Here is a 22,077-nt window from a genome sequence, read left to right as displayed (position 1 = left end):
AGAACCCCAAAACAGACCCAAAACAGGCCAAAAACAACCCAAAAACCACCCCAAGCCCACCTTGTCCTGCTTCTCCTGTGGGATACATGGTCAGAACCCCAAAACAGCTGCAAAACAGGATAAAAGCAACCCAAAATCATTCAAAACAGACCCAAAACACCCTAAACCAGGTGTCTGCTTCTCCTTATCAATGGTTAGTGCCTTTGTTCTGCTTAGTAGGCATGATAGGTACAGACCATACTTTTGTTTTAGCAAGTGAATTCCTCTAACCCCCTTGTACAACCCCATTGTACAACCCCCCTGTACACTAGTTAACCCTGTATCAGATGGACGGATAGATGGATGGATGGATGGATGAACGGATGAACGGATGAGTGGAAGGATGATGGATGATGAAAGATGGATGATGGGTGGATGACGGATGGATGATGGATAACGGATGAATGGATGAATGAATACACATAGATTCCGTAAGCCTCATCTCCTATTACTTTCCCATCTGTAATGCTGAAAGCCCATCGTGAAGAGCAGCACTGAACCAATGAAACCCTTGTAGGGTCCAAACACAAATCAGTCTATTACACACAAATTCTTTAATCATGTCCAATTTAATAGTTCAGAGTCCCAGGGCAGCTCCTCACAGCAATCAGTCAAACCATGGACAGTTCAGGCTCAGTCCAGTTCAGTCACTCACAAGGGGATGGGGTGGGATTGACATGGGATGGGAAGGGGTGGGATCGAATGGGATTAGGATGGGTTGAGGTGGGATGGAATGGAGTGGGCCTGGGTGGGGTGGGATGCAAAGATGAGACGAGATGAGATGCAATGCAATGGGATGCTTTGAGATGCAATGAGATGCCATGGGATGGCAAGAGATAGGGGATAGGAGATAGAGATAAATGAGAAGAGAAGAGAAGAGAAGAGAAGAGAAGAGAAGAGAAGAGAAGAGAAGAGAAGAGAAGAGAAGAGAAGAGAAGAGAAGAGAAGAGAAGAGAAAGGGATGAGGACGATGAAATGAAACTCAATGAAATTATATCAAATGGACATGAAATTAAATGAAACAAAATAAAGTGAAAAAACAAAATGAAATGAAATGATATGATAGGAAATGGTATATTTTTGGAGAGAAGAAGAGGAGAGAAAATGACGAGGAGGTGAAAAGAAACCAAATGCAATGAAATGGAAATGAAATTATATGATATGATATAACACTATAACATGACATAACATGATAAAACATAATATGGTATATACTATGATACAATATATGCTATGTGGGTGAAACGAATTTAAATGACATGACATCAAATGGACGTGAAACGAATTTAAATGACATGACATCAAATGGACGTGAAATGGAAACGGAAATGAAAATGGAAGGAAATTAAATATAATAAAATTCTATGGTATGGTATGATACAGTATGGTACAGCATGGTATGTATGATACGCTATGATAGCAAAGATAAGCTATGATATGCTTTGATAAGGTATGATATGCTATGATATACTATTGTATTATATGTGATATGATGGTATGGTATACAACTGCATGACATGATCAGATATGATATGATAGATTATGCTATGATAAAATACAGTATGATAAAATATGATATGATACGATATGATCTGATACGATATAACATGACATAATATTTTTGGAGAGGAGAGAAAATGGTGAGGATGAAATGAAATTAATTGCAATGTAATGGAAACAAAATGAAATGATATGATGATATGATGTAACATGATATAACATAATAAAACATATGATATGATACAAGATATGCTATGCTTTGACATGGTATGATATGCTATAATATGCTATATGATTCAATATCATATTCTACAGCATATGATGAGGGGAGGAGAGGAGAGGAGATGGCGTGGGATTGGACGGGATGGAATGGGATGCGATGAGATTAGATGCAATGAGATGCGGCCATGAGATACAATGAGATGCGATGAGATGAGATGCAATGAGATCAGAAGAGATCTGGGAAGACGCTGGCTCAGGCAGTTGGCTGTGTCCCATCTGCCTTGACAAACTGCCACCACAATCCACAAGTGGCCCGTGCCCACTGCGCCCAGAGCCTGGGATGCAAAGCACAGAATTACAAGGGTGTCCCAGTCACACGGGGAACCCCAAATGTGGTTTTACACAGGGTTCTCACACCCTTCAAACAGTCATGTACCACACATTTGGACCAAGCACTAGCACCTTCACTGCCAATGACCAGTCCTAGTCCAACTCTGCCAGGCGCTCACGCTACTTCTGCTACAGTCCTGCTCTTGTCTATTGATGCAGATGCCCCTGGAGCCAGTCTTGCAAGAGATACTGATGAATGGTGTGCGGGACAGTGGGAGGGTTTCAAAGACATGCTGGAGGGGCTGGGATTCTGACATTATTCCTGCTGTGCTGCAATACCTCTTCTCCTTCACAAACAGCTCTAAGATACCCTTAAGAAAAGTCCTAGTTCCAGGGATGGGCTGAGGCTTCCAGGGAAAATCCACTACCTCATCACATTACAGTGCACATAGAACTATATGGAGACATATATAAATAAAAGAGCTATTGATTAATACTTTAAAGACTGGTTGATCTAGTAGATAGGGGGAAGAGAATTTTCATAACATGCCTTGTGGGTCCCACCAACCACGGTCCCAAACGCCAGTGACAGGGTGGCGAGAGGCAGCAAAGATGCCATCCCAGGGGGATCAGTCTCCTGAGAGCGGGCAGGAAAAAACAAGCCAGAAGTGCCACAAGCCCCCTTCCCACTTCCACCACTGGGGAAGATTGGGAAACACGCACATCAGCATCCCAGGGCCGGCGGTGCCGGCCCCATCCCTTCCCCTCGCACATGAAATTCACCTCCCCCCAAACCACAGCCGGCACGGGAAAGCCTCGTTTAGGCCAGGAGATCACCAGCAGGGCAGGAAAGCATTGCGAGGGGCAGCTGCTGGGGCTGACAAAGCAAAGCCCCGCGAGGCTGCTGAAGCAGCCAGGACTCGTGGAACTGGGGCGGAACCCGAGGGAGGGGGCAGTTGGCCCCCGCCCAACCGGCACTGACCAACTGCCGGGGCAGGTACAGCAGCAGCTCCCGCTCCTCCTGGTGCTCCTGCCCTACAGGTAAACCCCAGCCGGCTCTGCCTGCCAAACTCTCACCCCAGCACCTCTCTGCTTCTCCCAACAGAGAGGCTCCCTCTCCAGCTGCCCACGGCATCGGAGGTACCCGGCGTGAGCTTCACCGCTCCGGCCATGCCGCCTCCTGTGCGTGCCTGTGTGCTGCCCTCTGTCCCGGGGCTGCCAGTCTCTGCCGAGCCTGCCCAAGTCCAGCAGCTCCCCAAGGAGCCAGCAGCAGCGGCGGCGGCGCTGGAGAACAGCGAGGACAATGTCCCTGATGTCTACGATTTGACTGACTTACTCAGTGCACTCCCTGACCCGACTGAGAATGCGGCGGAGGGCGGCTGCCGCAAGGAGCCAGCAGCGGTGGCAGGGCTGGCAGACAATGGGGACATCGTCCCTGCGGTCTACGATTTGTCTGCCTTGTTCTATGCTCTCCCTGACCTGAGAACGCGGTGGAGAGCAGCTGCCCCAAGGAGCCAGCGGCCATGGCAGGGCTGGGGAATAGTCAGAACAGCATCCTCAGCACCCATAGGATGAACGCCTTGCTCAGTGCTCTCCCAGATGGGTTTGAGAAAGTGGTGAAGGGCAACAGCTCCAAGGGGCCAGCAGCCGTGGCAGGGATGGGGAACAAGGACATCATCCCCAACACCCATGGTATGAGTGCCTTGTTCAGTGCTCCCCCTGATGTGTCAGAGAACATGGTGGAAGGCAGCTGCCCCAAGGAGCCAGCAGCGGTGGCAGGGCTGGCAGACAATGAGGACACCATCCCCAACACCTATGACATGAGGGCACTCACAGACACTGAAAAGGAACTAATACTTAAAGCCGCCAGAACTCATGTTCAGGCATTAATCGCTGCACAGGCATTGCAAGGAAAGGCAGACGATTCTGACCCTGCAGTTAAACCACAGTGGGATTAGAATAACCCCAACCATTATCAACTTCTCACAAGGTATCGAACACGGATTGCATTTAGATTGGAACAAGCAATTCCTAAGTCCGTCCGTGAATTGGGGAGCTTTATATGCTGTCAAACAAAACACAGGTGAAACTCCTACGGAATTTCTGGATAGATTACGGGAGGCAATGCAAAAATGAGCTACCCTGGACCCCTCCGGAGCCCTGGCAAGGCAGCAGCTGATACCCGTCTTTCGAGGACAATCCTCAGATGATATTAGAAAGAAACTAGAAAACCTTAGAGCAGAGCACCAGAAAGATATTGAAAGGCTTACTGAGGAAGCACGGAGGGTGTACCACAACTGAGACGGTAATGAAAGGAAAAAGCTAAGTCAAGCAATTACTCATGCCACCACTGCAGCCTTAAGGTAAAGAAACTATCAGGGAAATGGGAAAACTCAAGGCACATGGGAAGATTGCTTTTGGGGTCGTAGAATGAGGGCCCCTAATAATAGGGTACGGCCTAATCAGTCTGCTTTTTGTAAACAGGCAGGGCACTGGAAAAGCCAGTGTCCCAGACTGAGAAGGGAGAGGGACACCTCCCACGCCCTGCTGAATCAGAAATAGAACAGGGGGGACCAGAGGGTCGAACCCCGGCCAACCCCCTGCTTATAATGAAGCTGGGGAAAGAAGACACAAACTTAGCAGCATTTCTAGTAGACACCGGAGCTACGTTTGCTGTGTTAAATCAACAATTAGCTTTGATTGATAACGAATCTTTAAATGGGATTGGGGCGACAGGCCAGCCACAGAAGGTACCATACATGCAACCTCGCCGGTATAAAATGGGTAAAATGATAGGAACGCATGCATTTTTATATATGCCAAATGCCCCAAAATCATTCTTAGGAAGGGATCTATTAGAAAAATTGGAAGCAGAGATCAAGTTTAAAAATGGTGAAATACAAAGTAGAGACGATCACTTCATCGAAATATTTAGCTCTAATCCAGCCACAGGTAACAAAACAGGTCCCCTTGGACATCCTGGATCACGTCTACCCAGGAGTGCGGGCCGACGGAATACCGGGTAAGACAAAGCACGCCAAACCGATCCAAGTCAGGCTGAAGCCCCAGGCACAACTGGTAAGAATCAAACAATACCCCCTCAAACTAGGGGACCGGAAAGGAATTAAACCTGTAATAGATTCCTTTCTCAAATTTGGCCTTTTAGTAGAATGGGAACCTGAATATAACACCCCCGTTTTGCCAATCCACAAACCGGATGGGAAAAGTTAGGGATTAGTACAGGACCTAAGAGCTACCAATAAGATAACAGAAGACCTTTATCCTGCAGTGGCCAACCCTTATACTTTGTTAACAAAACTAAGAGAGAATCTTGTTTGGTTTACTGTTTTAGACTTAAAAGATACCTTCTTCTGCCTGCCCTTGGAGCCAGAGAGCCAAAAATTGTTTGCTATTGAATGGGAAAATGCAGAGTCAGGTCGGAAACCCCAACTCACCTGCACTGTGTTACCCCAAGGCTTCAAAAATAGCCCAACCTTATTTGGAAATGAATGGGCAAAAGACCTTGAGGACTGGACGGCACCCACTGCAGAAGGACTTTTGCTCCAATATGTGGACGACCTGTGATAGCCACCGAAACCTCAAACAGCTGTGAGGAATGGACAGTATGCCTGTTAAATGTTCTGGGACTTAAAGGATATAAGGTATCTCAGCAGAAGGCACGAATAATGAAGCAAGAAGTCACCTACCTGGGCTATGAGGTCTCAGGGGGCAGCAGAGATTAGGACAAGAACGCAAAGAAACGATCTGCCAAACCCCTCAGCCCAAGACACCTAAGGAACTTGGGACATTTCTCGGCATGACACGTTTGTGTCGACTCTGGATCTAGAATTAGGGTACAGTAGGAAAACCCCTATACCAATTGCGGCAAGCACAAACAAGGGAATTACAGTGGACTGGGGAAGCAAAACAGGCATTTAAGGAATTAAAGAAGGAATTACTAGGGGGCCCCAGCCCTCGGACTGCCACATGTCACCAAACCCTTTTTGGGTTATTTTCACATGAGAGACAAGGCGTAGCCCTCGCAGTCCTAGCTCAAAATGCAGGACCCCAGAAAAGGGCTCTAGCTTACTTCTCAAAGCAACTAGATGAAGTAAGCAAAGGATGGCCTGGATGCTTACGGGCCGTAGCAGCCATAGTCCTAAATATCCAGGAAGCTCAAAGATATACCATGGGACAAAAGATGACCGTCCTGGTATCACATCCCATATCTGCGCTGCTGGAACAAAGGGGGGCACTGGCTGTCTCCCTCTCCGTTCCTTGAGTACCAAGCGATATTGCTAGAACCAGATGACGTAGATACAGGCACTACTAATATTGTCAGCCTCTTTTCTCAGACAATTTCTCATTTGACATAAGGATACTTTTTCAGCTTCTTACAGAGCTGTCCATATCTTTGTCGAGAAGGATTTGTCTGCTGTTGTGTTTGGGAAAAGTTCTGCAGAAGAGGGCTTTGAATGTTAATAACATGAACACGTGGTTTTTATTAAGCAAAGAGAATAGTGAGAATAGTATGAGGAAGAGATTACACAACAGTAATAAAAAAGCCCCCTGAAATTGACACTTGTAACTAGCTGGTTTTTAACTATTCTTTTTCACAAATCTGATTACAGATTTAGGTGAAAGTCCAGCAGATCCCTGAAGTATGTGTTTAACTTCAGCCACACACTGTACTTTAAATACATCCTTACCTATTTTAACTCCGGATTTAAAAAAAAAAAAAGCTAATGAATTTCCAGTGCACGTAACCTTTAAAAAGTAAACCTTTGTGATCTTGCTTTTATATTTAAATTTTGATCAAATTCTTCACAAACCCAATGCAATTCCAAACAAGTAACAACCTGCAGGTAACGTTTGAAGTTTTCTTAAATGTTTTGCCAAGGTGATACTTCAGCTTTTAACTCTGCATGTTATTTAATCTTTCAGAAATTATTACAATATATTTGCTGTAACAATGAAAGACTCTAGAATACATTCATGTGTTAAATAGGCAATCACTAGTCAGGATCTACTTAAAGTGAGTATTTTTACAAGGTAATAATCTCACCGGTTCCATTTGAAGGAAACACTTCTGTAACGTGAGGGTGACTGAGGACTGCTGCAGGTTGCCCAGAGGCGTTGTGGAAACCATCCTCGGATCCTCTAAAGCTGGCTGGGTATGGTTCAGTGAAATCAGATAAAATTAATAAAAACAAAGTCTATGATTGGACAAGACTTCCTTCAGAGCTCCCGTCCGACCTCAGCCACTGTGTGATTCTGGGATTCCACCAGACTCCATGGCAGTGCAATCGTTCTTTTTTGCCCACTTTCTTATTTAGATACCTAAAAAAAAAAAAACAACCAAAATTGTAGACTCAAAGAACGATTTGTGTTTGAAGGGGCTTTTAAAGATCATCTAGTCCAACCTTCTTACCACGAGCTTACCATTTCACTAGGTCAGGTTGTGCAAAGCTCATCCAACCTGACCTTGAACACTTCCAAAGATGGGGCATCAACAGATTTTCGGGAAAACTTTTCAAGTTTTTTACCACCCTTGTAAAAAGGTGTGTGTGTGTAAAACCTTGTAAAAAAAAACCTTGTGGAAAAACCTTGTAACACCTTGTGAAAAGGTGTGCGTAGGTCCTTGTAAAAACCATCTTCATTATATGCAATCTAAACCTACCCTCTTTCAGATAAAAACAAATTGCCCCTTGTCCTGTCACTTCAGGCTCATCAAAAAGCCTCTGTCTTTTGTATAAGCCCCCTTTAAGTACTGAAAAAGGGCAATAAAGTGTTCCCAGAGCCTTCTCTTCTCCAGGCTGAGCAAGCCCAACTCTCGCAGCCTTTTCTCGTAACAGAGGTGCTCCATCCCTGTGATTACTTTTGTGGCCCTCTGCTCTGGACCTGTACTGAGGACTCCAGAGCTGAACACAGTACTCTGGATGGGATCTTGCATGAGCAGAGTAGAGGAAGAATCACCCCTACCTGCTGGCCACACTTCTTTTTATGAAGCCCGGATAAGAGATGGCATTAAAAAAGGAAATGGAATTAACTTTAAACACAACTGACAATGAAACATAAATGTTACCAAAATTAAGAAAATATTTGTTCATTATTATTTAAAACAAAAAGAGCTCAATTGTTTGTACACGTCTCAGAATAGAAGGATCTCTTACACTTTAGAAGGGAAAATATAGGAGTAGTAACCAAATTCAACAATAAAAATTGTGATTCATCTGGGACATATGGAAATTCAGCTACGTGAAACTAAATTCAAAACCTTGGATTGTAAGGTAATTAGAGCCTTACTCAAAAAAATGCAGGATACAAACAAAAAGGCATCTTCTATTTGGGCGTTTTGAAAAATAACCCTTTAAGTGAAAACAGTCTACTGATAAAAAAATAACACCCTTCAAAAATAACACTCATAAGCTTTTTTTTCTCTTTCCTTTTGTATTCCCCAAAAGTACTTTTGTGTTAAAACATTACTTATGTCCTGAAGGTTACGTGAAGCATTCAAGCATCAAACCTGCTTAACAGCAGGTCTTGAACTTTAGTGTGTACTATCTGCTATTTCTACACTAACAGAGAATTTAAAACCCAGGTCAGAATAAACGTTTGACTCAGACTTTGTAGAGATATGTATTAAACCCAAGAAAGATGATAAAACATCAGGCTTGCTTATTTTCCCGAAAGCCCACAGTGCTCTATTTCATCTTCATACTTGGTTCTAGGAAAGACAGGCATGAATGCATCCTTTCTTAAAAATACCCTGTGACTGCAGAAGAGCTCTTTTAGCTTTTCTCAATTACTGTCTAGTCCAGGATCAAAGTTCTGCATACTTTTCTACTGCCATAATTCAGTGAATGTGCTGACGGCTCACAGTTAAAAAGGTAGTTAAGCCAAGTGAAAGAAAAGCACCATTACTGTTTTCCCAAATCTGTGAAGATATGAACTACCTCACCTAAAGGTCATAAAAATGTCATTGCTGCAGCTAATAGCATATATGTGTACATGCAACATTAGAAGGCTTTAGAGTATCATGCGATAATCATTCACACATGGGTTCTGGCAAAGTAGAAAAACAGAGCGCTGAAGCAAACCTAGCTCTTGAATGAAGCAGATTATCCCTCAATTTTCCGAAAAGATTATATTGCAAGGTTTCTTGCAGAAGAGAAGAGCCCCAAACAACCGTTTACAGAGCATTTTGGATAAAGATGAGGTTGATGTAAAACAAGAATCATCATTTTGAAAATAACGCACACGATTCTTTCCAATTGCGATCACATCAGAACTGATTTATCTATATGATAAGAGAGAGCTGAGGCAGACATGAACCGTGCTCTTCAGAACTGCTCGTCCTCAATAAGGATTATTTAGCCCTCTAAGCACTGCCGGCTGCTCACCACACAGTGAAAGTTGTGCTCATGCAAAAGTAGCTCTGATGATGCCTCACGTACACATTCATGCGGATTCCTTTTCATTTTGCTGCTCATTGACTTCAGACACTTTGCACCATTTCTCTTAAGGAGATCAAAGCCCAGAAATGCTTTTTTTTATCAAATTTCCAGCTACTCATTCTGTTCAATGACCAAGGTGATGAATATTTTCCTTGAGAAATCAATAGATTAGGAAAACTAGAAACAGGCTTCAATTTAGCTTCTGTGGTGAGGTGGTTTTTTCCCCCAGAATTTTCAGAGGGACATTCTAGAAGTTTTTTTAATATCCATTTTAACCTGCCAGAGAGGAGACTGAGATGAGCTCTTAGCCACAAGTTCTTCCCTGTGAGGCTGCTGAGGCACTGGCACAGGGTGCCCAGAGAAGCTGCGGCTGCCCCATCCCTGGCAGGGCTCAAGGCCACGTTGGTTGGGGCTTGGAGTAAGCTCCTCTAGAGGAAGGTGTCCCTGCCCGTGGCAGGGGGCTGGAACTGGATGAGCTTTATGGTCCCTTGCAAGGCAAAGCAGGCTGGGATTCTATGATTTTAGGATAATGAATTCTGTCCCTGGAACATCACAACTTCTCTGGGGAGCTGCCCTTTGTGTCAAAAAAAAATAGGGTAGGAAGGTGACCATCCCTCCAGCATTGCTTTCCTTCTCCAAGTGGCCACTTCTACAGACCATAAGAAAAGCACAGTTTCATTCACTGCCCAAAACCAAACCAATACAGACGCAGTCAGAAAGTGAACCAGTGTGAAACACCCCTGTGACTGCCACGGCACAACGCAGAGCCAGCACAGGCCCTGCACCACAGAACAGCCAGGGCAGTCTCACGAGCACATCTCGGGCCACTGTGTGGCAAAGCAACACCTGAGCTGCCTGGGGGGACTTGGTGCACCCTTCGATAGGGGCAGCAGCCCCTCCAACCTAAGAAGTTAGTAGTGCAACAATTGTCATGTATCCAGGCAGTTCCAGCAAGTCAACTGCATTTCCAGCTACTGAAAGACCAGCCCCCATCCCCATTCCCACGTTTTGGCACTTGAGAGGTCACTTTGGTAAACCAGATGACACCCAACAGCCACTTTGTGGCACATCAGCTGTCTAGGAAAGGAGAACATTTGTGCGTAGCTCATTCACGTATTTCAGAAGCCTTTCAGGGTATTGGGAAGTCAAAGTACATTTATCTCTACTTTATACAACTGCACTGGGCAGTCAGAAACCATTCATTATCTCTGCCTGTCAGAAAGATATTGCAAACCCACACATCACTCAGGTTGTGCAATCTTATTACCTGTGCTGTGCAGCGATGAAGTTGATCTTCAGTATTTAAGGCAAGCAAATACTCTTGTAGAGATCCAAGCTCCTGCAACAAAGCCTTCAGTGAACACCAACACTTCTAGTAAAGATATCATCCTACTCATTAGCATTAAAATGCTGATCATTACAGTAGTCCCCATGAACCAAAGGTATCTGAACTACACAGAAGACTCTCTCTGACTAGAACACAGTTTGTGAACACAGAAATCAGTTCCTTACAGACTGTTCCTACGTAGTGTGCAAAACCAACTCAAGGAAAAGCACATTTAAATACCTTTAAATTAATTATTAAAGCAGCATTCCTCTCTGAATAAAGAGTGGCTGTAGGGCTCGCTGCCTGAAGTGCATAAGGAGGAGTCATGACTATTATATAAGGCTCCACAATGGATATGGCAACAGCATGGCCCCTCTAGTAGAATTTGCTGCCAGACTCCGTAAGAGAAAGTTTGTCATGTTTCTGAAACATTTAATGGTTCTAAAGCTCTGATGAACTTTGCCAAGGTAAAGGAAAACTGCTTTTAATTTAACACTGAACTATGTGTCATTCTGGGCACTGGGGAGAGGAGGGGTGCAAGTACAGGAACTGCTTACACTAACTCTGTTTTCTGTAACAAGGAAGAGTTCTGCAAGCGCACGACGAAGAGGAAGAAGAATCCCAGGCTTGGCCATGTCATGACACAAGTTGTTTTCCATACGGGTAAAAAGCTGCCAAAGTGGCTTCAACAAGGTAAGGTCACAGTCCCTAAAATAAGCTAATTCTAATGAAATAGTGAGTGACCGTGACCTTATGCCTCTTTCTGGGAGGGAAAAAAACCCCAACACAAAACCCCAAACAAATTCAAGAGAACAAAACCACACAGTTTTAACAGATGCATCAATGAAGGAAGAGGCACAAGAATTACTCTAAAATTTAAATTCAGTCAAGTGTTTCAGCACAATTAATTTCATTCTGAATCGGTGAAGTGGAGAAAACCTCACATCTATGAATATGTCCAAATGACTTTGGTAAAACTAAGTGGCCTCCTGAAATGAGGACTTGAAAATACCTGTATCCATCACTTTGCGAAATGCTGTAGCTTCATTGATTGAAATTATCCAGTACTGCACTACAGCAGTAAGCAGGTGATGCCCTTGTATAGGGCAGACAAAAACTCATCTATAGCTTTCAAAACAATTCCAACCCTGCCTCCTTCTTACTCCCCAGTTAAAGCCAACTAACCCAAATGTTACTTACTACACAGAGAGGATGACAAATATTGGGGGGGGGAGGGGAGGGAAAAGGGGAAACTCAATTTCAGAATGTATCATCAGATTAACACAAGGAAAATACTAAATAATACAAGCACAATGGAGACTTGGCCCTTCAGCAATTAAATCTGGCGTCCACATGACAAAAGATGACATTTCCTGATGAAACCACCTAAGGGAACTTGAAAAAGTAATAAACCATAAGTAATTATTACCATAAGTAATAAGACCATAAGAAAAGCACAGTTTCATTCACCGCCCAAAACCAAACCAATACAGATGCAGTCAGAAAGTGAACCAGTGTGAAACACCCCTGTGACTGCCACAGCACAACGCAGAGCCAGCACAGGCCCTGCACCACAGAACAGCCAGGGCAGTCTCACCAGCCCATCTCAGGCCCCTCTGTGGCAAAGCAACACCTGAGCTGCCTGGGGGGACTTGGTGCACCCTTCCATAGAGGCAGCAGCCCCTCCAACCTAAGAAGCAGTGGACTTGCTGCAGACAAGAGCACTTCCCTCCCCACTGACCACTTCTAGACAGCCCTGTCTCCAGCAGCCCACTCCACGCCTGCCAGAACCACCAGTCCCCTCAATGGCCTGCAGGCAGGCAGAACAATGAGACTTCTGGATCAAACACAGACACTAGTAACTAAATAAATGAATAAACAAGAAATCTAAGGTTGTCACAGTGCTGCGGCTGCTCTGCAGCACACTGCAGGCTCCCTGCCACACTGCAGCCTTCAGAGTTGAAACTGAAAAGATGTTTTGAACCAGCCCCCTATAACCTCTCCACTGGTCCCAGCAGCACCATGATGCACACAAAGAGGAGACCAAAGTCACTGCCACTCCTTGCCAAGCCTTCACTTTGCTCCTTCGCACTACGAATGTAATGAATGGCTCTTTATTTTATAGCTCTACTAATGCCAGTGCAAAAACACCCATTCAACACATTCTCATCCTAAGAAATAAAAGCAATTAAACTAAACTGCCTTCAGTCTCCAACTGAACAGAAGCTCCCATCACCCTTCTCCTGGCTCTGCCACTCACAACTGAGGCTTCTGAACTGCAGGGCCCTCAGTCCAGCTCTTCTCAAGCTTGTCCTCCTTTGGTTTGAAAAGGCCATTAAGTTCTCTACAGCTTGTTGGAAGGCCCTCATCTGATCAGCAGTGGATTGGTAAAGTTCATTTGAACTACCTTCTTCTCTGCAAATAAAGTTTCAGTAACAAAATCAGAGATTGAAACAGTAAAAGCAGGGGAAAAGCTGATCTTCAAGTAGTCTTAGAGGAACACACACCCTAAGGGAGCTAAAGGCATGTGGGACTATCATCTTCTCTCCCAAGCTGCTTAGCAGCTACATGAAACCCTTTGAACTCTGATACACTCACCACACTCAGAGTGCATCACACTCGGGTGTATTACCCAGCTGCAGGTTCCTCCCTGAAATGAGCAGCTACCAACGGCCCCTGCCTAAGCCCTCTCCTGCCCCTGCTCAGAGCCTGCCATGACTGAGGGTCCACAGCAGTACCTCTAACAAAGAACACCGTCTCTCACTTGGCTTGCTAAAAGTCCACCGCTAAGACTTCAAAGCCTGGGCCACCATCTGCTCTTTGCAGAACCTCACCTTGATTTGTGAGCGCTTCTCTCAGAGCTGGGGTTATCATCTCTCACTTCCCACCCTCCTCCTTCCTCCCAGCGTTCTCTTGAGTCAAGCTCATTCCAACACCTCCTTCCTCGACCTCACATTCTCTCTGTTTCAAGACAAGGAATTACAACCATTTAGATCCAAGCATCACAGTTTAAACGCTGTGGCACAGTTCAGCCACAGACCTGCTGAGCTTAAAACTGACACAAGTGTCCACACGTTAATTCTTGCATTCCCGTAATTCTGCTTTTTACCCCTCTTCCCATCGGACTCTGACCTTTCAGTTTGAGATTTAAGACAGAAAATATACTGAAATAAATAAATAAAACACCACACCAGGAACCAGGTGGACTTGTTCTACTAACACTGCAACCAGCTTCAAGCAGCCTGGGCTAGTGGAAGGTAGGTGGGGTGGAACTAGGTGAGCTTTAAAGCCCCTTCTAACCCAAAGCACTGAGTGATTCTGTGATTTAGTAACATTCTCCAGGGCATGTTAGGAAACAAGCTGTTTGAATCTCATGTGAGGTTGAGTGGGACCCCAAAGGTTGAAGCCCAAGAGTTTCATGGCTGCACGATAACCTCATCTCTCCACAGAGCACAAACCAGAGGGGACAATGCATTGCCTGGAGTGACAAGCATCTATAGTTCCAGTTATCTGGGACAGGTCAGGGGAGAAAACCACATCGCTACCACGACTCAGCCCAGGATAATTGTCACTTCTGAGACTTTATGGGTATTTATTCTTTCACATCTGCACAAAGAAGCATGAAAGTGTAAATAATTAAATAATTTAATTCCAAAAATGGAATAAAACCTGCAAGAAATGAGCAAAAATAAGATAAGAATGACCAGCAATTGCTTAGAAACAGCCAAAAAAAGATTTAAAATGGGTATAAAGAAGCAAAAATGGGTTAAATCAAGTCAGGAAAGGGCCAAAACGGGTTAGAAATAGAAAGAAATTTGTAAGAAATGGAGAAAAATCCTTTGAAAATGGCCAAAATGGCTTAAAAAGAGGCAGTATTGCGCAAAAAAGGGTTAGAAATAGCTCAAGCCAGTTTAGAAAAAGGTAAGAAAAGCTTAAACCAGACTAGAAACTTCCATAAATAGTTGACATTTAGCCAAAAATGGAATAAAACCTGCAAGAAAAAATGGGCAAAAATAAGACAAGAATGACCAGCAATTGTTTAGAAATAGCCAAAAAAAACTTAAAAAGAGTCAGAAAGAGCCAAAAATGGTTTAAACCTGGTTAGAAATAGGCAAAAATGGTATAGAAACAGAAAGAAATTGGTAAGAACAGGAAAAAAATGGCTTGGAAATGGCCAAAATGACTTAAGAAGAGTTAGAATTGGGCAAAAAAGTGTTACAAATAGCTCAAGCTAGTTTAGAAATAGCTTGGAAAAGGTTAAACCAGGCTGGAAATGGCAAAAAACAGTTCAGACTTAGTCAACAATGCATAAAATTACTAAGAAATAGGAAAAATAGATAAGAATGTCCAGCAATTGTTTAGAAATAGCCAAAAAAGAATTAAAAGGAGTTAGAAAGGGCCAAAAATGGTTTAAACCAAGTCAGGAAAGGGCAAAACCAGGTTAGAAATAGAAATTGGTAAGAACTGGACAGAAAGGGTTTGGGAATGGCCAAAACGGCTTAAAAAGAGGCAGTATTGTGCAAAAAGAGGGTTAGAAATACCTCAAGCCAGTTTAGAAATAGGTAAGAAAAGCTTAAACCAGACTAGAAACTTCCATAAATAGTTGACATTTAGCCAAAAAAGGAATAAAACCTACAAAAAATGGGCAAAAATAAGGTAAGAATGAATAGCAATTGTTTAGAAATAGCCAAAGAAGACTTAAACAAGGCTAGAAACTTCCATAAATAGTTCAGATTTAGCCAAAAATGGAATAAAACCTGCAAGAAATGGGGAAAAATAAGATAAGAATGACCAGCAGTTGCTTAGAAATAGCCAAAAAAAAAGATTTAAAATGGGTTAGAAAAAGCCAAAAATGGTTTAAACCAAGTGAGGAAAGGGCAAAAATGGGTTAGAAATGACAGGAAATTAGTAAGAAATGGACAGAAATGGTTTGGAAATGGCCAAAACGACTTAAAAAGAGATAGAAGTGGGCAAAAAAGGGTTAGAAATAGTCTAAACCAGTTTAGAAATAGCTACGAAAAGCTTAAACCAAACTAGAAATGGCAAGAAACTGTTCAGACTTAGTCAAAAATGGCATAAAACTGGTAAGAAATTGGCAAAAATAAGAATGATCAGCAATTGCTTAGAAATAGCCAAAAAAGACTTAAAATGGGTTAGAAAGGCCCAAAAATGGTTTAAACCAAGTCAGGAAAGGGCAAAACCAGGTTAGAAATAGAAAGACATTGGTAAGACCTGGACAGAAAGGGTTCGGGAATGGCCAAAAGGGCTTAAAAAGAGTCAGTATTGCGCAAGAAAATGGTTAGATATAGCTCAAGCCAGCTTAGAAATAGCCAAAAAAGACTTAAACCAGGCTCGAAACTTCCATAAATAGTTCAGATTTAGCCAAAAAAGGAACAAAACCTACAAAAAATGGGCAAAAAATAAGGTAAGAACGACCAGCAATTGTTTAGAAATAGCCAAAAAAGACTTAAAATGGGTTAGAAAGGGCCAAAAATGGTTTAAACCAAGTCAGGAAAGGGCAAAACCAGGTTAGAAATAGAAATAAATTGGTAAGAAATGTTGAGAAATGGTTTGGGAATGGCCCAAATGACTTAAAAAGAGTCAGTATTGCGCAAAAACGGGTTAGATATAGCTCAAGCCGGTTTAGAAATAGGTAAGAAAAGCTTAAGCCAGGCTAGAAACTTCCATAAATAGTTCAGAAATTGCCATAAAATGGCTTAAAACTGGCAAGAAATGGGCAAAAATAAGATAAGAATGACCAGCAATTGTTTAGAAATAGCCAAAAAAGACCTAAAATGTGTTAGAAAAAGCCAAAAATGGTTTAAACCAAGTCAGGAAAGGGCAAAAGCTGTGTTAGGAACAGAAAAAAAATTGCTAAGAACTGCACAGAAATGGTTTGGGAATGGCCAAAATGACGTTAAAGAGTCAGTATTGTGCAAAAAAGGGTTAGAAATAGCTCAAGCCAGTTTAGAAATAGGTGAGAAAAGCTTAAACCAGGCTAGAAACTTCCATAAAGAAGTGAAGCATTAGCCAAAAATGGCATAAACCAGGTAAGAAATGGGCAAAAATAAGGTGAGAATGACCACCCATTGTTTAGAAATAGCCAAAAAAAAAGTTAAAGTGGGTCAGAAAGGTCCAAAAATGGGTTAAACCAAGTAAGGGAAGGCCAAAAAAAGGGGTAGAAAGAAATTGGTAAGTACAGGACAAGAACAGTTTGGAAATGGCCATAATGGCTTAAAAAGAGTTAGAATTGGGCCAAGAAATAGCTCAAGCCAGTTAAGAAATAGCTAAGAAAAGCTGAAGCCAGGCTAGAAATGGCCATGAATTCTTTAGGAATTGCCAAAAATGGCTTAAAACTGGTAAGACATGGGCAAAAATAAGGTAGAAATGGTCATCAATTGTTTAGAAGTGGTGAAAAATGCTTCAAACATGGGACAAGCAGGCAAGAATAGACTAGGAATAGCCAAAAAAAAAGCTTAAAACTGGTAAGAAATGACCAAAATTAGGATACAAATGGCCATAATTCTTTTAGAAATAGCCAGACTTAAAATGGGTTAGAAATTGGCAACACTGGGTTAGGAATGGCCAAAAATGGCTCAAACCGAGTCAGGAAAGAGCAAAAATGGGTTAGAAATGGCAAGAAATTAGTAAGAAATGGACAAAAAACATTTGGAAAAGGTCAAAATGGTTCAAAAAGTTTTAGAATTGGGGGAAAAAAGGGTTCAAAACAGCTTGAACCAGTTAAGAAATAGCTAGGAAAAGCTTAAAATAGGCTAGAAACTTCCATAAATAGTTCAGATTTAGCCAACAATGGAATAAAACCTGCAACTCAATCATGTACCAAGGAAAGAGTCAGGGTATTTTCAGCTCTGTCTTGAACACTGCCAGCCATGGGGCAGCCACAGCTTCTCTGGGCACCCTGTGCCACTGTCCCACCACCCTCACAGGGAACAACTTCTAAGATCTCATCTCAATCTCCCCTCTCTGTCACGTTAAAATCGTTCCCCCTTGGCCCATCCCCACAGGCCCTTGCTCTCCCCACAAGAAATGAGGGCAGATCCCAGGATCATCCCTCGGCAGCCGCAGCGCTCCGCTGCCGGCTCAGCCAGCCCAACTCACACACCGAGTCCAAAGCAGCCACTCTGGGGAAGTCTCTTGAGGTGTTCTGGCAACTCCTACAGCACCCCAAGATCGCCATCGCCACCCACCTCCTTCCACGCTCCTCTGTCCACAGGCGGCACCGGCTCCGAGACACCAAGACGGGAACCACCAGAGGAGCTGCTCTTGCCTCCTCCACCGGTAGCTTGTGTTCCGTGGGGCAGCTGTCGTCTCCCGGTGCCTCTGCTGGAGGGTTCTGTGGGGTTCTGTGACCTCACACACCTGAACACGGGGAGTTCCAGAATCAGCCACCCCTGTGGTCTCCATGTCCCCAAGGTCATTGTGATGCATGAGCTCTGACTGGGTCCATGGGGTGCTCTGGAGGTGCTGCAGGCATTCTCTGGGATTCTCTAGGGGTATCCCCAGGATGCCCTGGGAGTGCACAGAGACACAGGGCCGTGGAGCAAGCTGCTCTAGTGGAAGGTGTCCCTGCCTGTGCCTTTGGGGGTTGGAGCTGGGTGAGCTTTAAGGTCCCTTCCAGCCCACTCTGGGATTCCATGATTCTCTGCTGTGCCAACGTCGGTCCCTCTCCACTCCTCGTAGGTGGCCGTGACGCCCTGTTCCATGGCCCACGTTGAGCTGTGACCCCTCGCATGCTCCACCTCCGGACCAAAGGCACTGAGGAAGAGCAGCCCGTGAGGGACCTCCCCGAGCCGGCTGGGCAGAGGCTGGTCCCCCCGCAGCCACTCCCGGAGCACCCCTGGGTGCCCAGTGGCCATGGGTACGATGCTGCCGCCATCCCAAAGCCGTGGCGGTCGCTGGGGATTTGCCCATTGTGACGGGGCCCCCACGGTGAGCGTGGGCTCTTTAAGGAGGGAGAGCCCTGCAGTAACCGGTGCAGAGGAGAGCCCTCCCCTCCCTCGGGGCTTCATGTAACCAAAAACGGGGGTTTAGGGAGAAGCTGGGGGGGCTTTAAGGACCCCTATGAGCCCAGCCCCCACTTCAGAAGAAAACCCAGGGGGGTTTAAAGTATAGAGGGGGTCCCTAAAGGGTTCTGGGGTTCAGGAGTGGGGAGGAAAAGATCATGGGGGAGGGCCCAGGGCAGTTTTGGGGTGCAAGGGGGGAAACCAGGCTGCAGGATGCATTCGGGGGGGTTCCTTGAGAGGGTTTTGGGTGCATGGGGGAATCCATAGGGTGGTTTTGGGGTGCAGAGGGGTTGTTTTCGGGTGCAGTGGGGGTAGATTTGGGGTGCAGGGGGGATGGTTTTGGAATGCAGAGGGGGTGTTTTCGGATGCAGGGGGGATGGTTTTGGGGTGCAGGGGGGTGTTTTGGTCCCTGTGGGAACCCCCCCAAAACCCTCTAACGCTCCCCACCCCGCCCCCCAAACCTGAATCTCCTTGAGGTGCTGGTACCTGAGCCCCGAGTTAAGGAGGAAACCTGGGGGGAAGTTAAAGGAGGGGTTGGGGGAGATTGGGGAGGATCATGGGAGGGAACTGGGGGTTCCTGGGGATCCCAATGGGATTTGGAGGGGTCCTAAAGGAATTTGGGCTCCTGTGCATGGATCTGGGAGAAGGGGTTGGGGGAGGGGGGTCTCAAGGGGGAATTGGGGGGTGCTGGGGGGTTGTTGGGATCCCAATGGAACTTTGGGGGGTCCTAACACGCAAAGGGGTTTCGGGGGGTCCTGAGGGGTTTTGGAGGCTCCCCAATGAGCTTGGGTGTCGTCCCCCCCCCCCCACTTTGGGGTGCAGCGGATACCACAGCAGGTTCCCTTTGATCTTCACATTCCTACAGGAACACCCCCCCCCCCCATGTATTTTAGGGACCGATCCGAGGTTTGGGGTCCCTCCAGATGTTGCAGTTCCTCCCCCCCAGATGTTGGGGTGCCCCCCTCACCGCGGGTGCCGCACGTGGCCCATGATGTACTCCCGGATGGGGGCACAGGGCCCCGTGCACAGCCTGGAGGTGGGGGGAAGACAAAGAGAGGGGGTCAGGAGCACCCCAACCCCCCCAGGACCCCAAAAGCCCCCACTGGGGGGTCCCGCGGGCTCCAACCTGCGCAGGTCGGGATCGGAGGGGAGCTCCAGCTCCGCCATGATGGGCGAAATTGGCGCGCTGGGAGCGCCGCGCGGCACGACGGGAGTTGTAGTCCAAGCCGGGCGGCGCCTTAATGGTGTTGTAGGGGTGTCGCACTGCATCATGGGAGTTGTGGTCCAGGCTGGGCGACGCCATGACAGGGCTCTCTGGGTGCCGCGTTGCATGATGGGAGTTGTAGTCCTCTCCTGGGCAAAGCCATAACGGGTCTCTATGGCCATCGTGGGGCATGATGGGAATTGTAGTCCTGGCTGAGCATCGTCATAATGGGGCTCTATGGGGGCAGCGTTGCATGATCAGGGTTGTAGTCCCTGTAGGCTATGGGTCTCTATGGGTCTCTGTGGGTCTCTATGGTTCACTTTGGGTTGCTTTCGGGCTCTCTGGGGTGTCTATGGGGTATCTATGGATCTCTATAGGGTCTCTGTAGGTATCTATGGGTCTCTATGGTCTCTAAGGGGCTCTACAGGTCTCTATGAGTCTCTGTGTCTCCCTATAGTCTTTATGGGCCTCTATGGGTCTACATGGTCTCTATGGGTCTCTCTATGGTCTCTATGGGTCCCTGCAGGGTCTAACCATGGAGGGGGGGGGGTCTCTTTACGAGTCCCTTGGAGGGGGGAGCAGCAGCTGCGCCAATACCAGGACACGGGGGGCTGCAGGGGGCAGAGCTCGAGACCCCGAGACCCCCCTCTACCCCCATTGCCCCCATTACCCCAAATTGCTCCCATTGCCCCATTACTGCCATTGCCTCCATATAAAGCCATGGAGCCAGCAGTGGGTGTGATCCTGTCCCTGCCCCATAGGGTTCTATAGGGGTCCATAGGGATCCCATCGCCCCCCATCTCCCTCCTTTCTCCCCCCCCACCGGCCAAAGCGCGCTCTGTTCCTGTCGCCCCGCCTACTTCCACAGCAGCCAATCAGCTCCTGGCTCCGCCCACTGCACCGCAGAGCCAATCAGAACGCAGGGCGGGAGAGTAGCCTCCCCGCTCCCCTCAGCTGACTCCGCCCCCTGTAACGGCCGCAGGTGCGAGGAGAGGTGGGGCGGGGGGCAATGGGGCCTATGTGGGAGTAATGGGGGGCAATGGGGGCAATCGGGGGCTATGGTGTGCAGTGGGGCCAGTGTGGGGTTTATGGGGGCAGTGGGGGTAATGGAGGCAATGGGGCCAATGTGGGGGTAATGGGGGGCAATGGGGGCATGGGGGGCAATGGGGGGTAAGTGGAGGGGCAATGGGGATCCTGGGGTCTCCATGGGGCGAGCTGCGGCCCTTTGGGGGATCAAACTTCAGAACTTCATTTCCTCACCTTCATTTCCTCCCTTTTTTCTCCTCATTTCCCCCATTCCCTCTGCATTTCCCCCATTTCCTGCCATTTCCCCCCATTCCTGCTATTCCTTCCCATTTCCCTCCCATTTCCCACCCTTTCCTCCCTATTTCCTGCCATTCCCCCATTTCTCCCCTATTTTCCCCCACTTTCCCTCCATTTCCCCCCTTTCCCACCATTTCTTCCATTTCCTCCCAAATTCCCCTCCTTTTTCCCTCATTTCCCCTCCATTTCCTCTCCATTTCCCTCCCATTTTCTCCCAATTTCCCCCTACCCCTATTTCCCCCATTTCCCTCCCATTTCTCATTTCCCACCATTTCCCCCCTTTTCCCATTTCCTCCCCATTTCCCCTCCTTTTCCCCCCATTTCCCACCTATTTCCTCCCCCATTCCCCCCCCCCCCCCCCCCAGGCTGTTCCCATGAGCCGCCACCGCTCCCCTCCCCCCCCGCGCCGCCGCCACCGCCGCACACGGCGGGAACTGGACGGGACCAAATTGGGGCGCGCAAGGTGGGGGAAGGGGGCCCGGGCCCGATCCTGGCCCCTGCGCGCCCCCCCGCAGCCCCTTCCCCCCCCACGTCACGTGGTCATCACCCAGCACCGCCTCCTGCTCCACCCCCGCGGGCTCTTCGCCCGCGAGGTCACCTCGGGTCACGTGGGGCGGGGCTCCATAGGGAGGACCCAGACCCCGCCCCATA

At 46.5% G+C, this 22,077-nt stretch overlaps 1 protein-coding gene across 1 annotated transcript in view; it reads right to left on the bottom strand.

Moving 5' to 3' along the window:
* LOC133282709 (HAUS augmin-like complex subunit 5) overlaps positions 1–20,285 on the bottom strand; it is an 84,516-nt gene extending 64,231 nt beyond the window's left edge. The window contains exons 1-3 of the mRNA XM_061478897.1: positions 20,164–20,285; positions 19,729–19,746; positions 19,361–19,385 (exon numbers count right to left, since the gene is read on the bottom strand). Of these exons, the coding sequence (XP_061334881.1) occupies positions 19,361–19,385; positions 19,729–19,746; positions 20,164–20,285 (165 nt within the window). The remainder of the gene's footprint in view (positions 1–19,360; positions 19,386–19,728; positions 19,747–20,163) is intronic.
* Between the last annotated feature and the right edge of the window lie 1,792 nt (positions 20,286–22,077).

The sequence above is a fragment of the Pezoporus flaviventris genome, unplaced genomic scaffold (genome assembly GCF_033815535.1).
Source record: "Pezoporus flaviventris isolate CSIRO_AGI_PZ_B2104156 unplaced genomic scaffold, CSIRO_AGI_Pfla_v1 ptg000135l, whole genome shotgun sequence".
In the NCBI taxonomy this organism is placed as follows: domain Eukaryota; kingdom Metazoa; phylum Chordata; class Aves; order Psittaciformes; family Psittacidae; genus Pezoporus; species Pezoporus flaviventris.
This window is presented reverse-complemented; position numbering and strand designations above follow the sequence as displayed.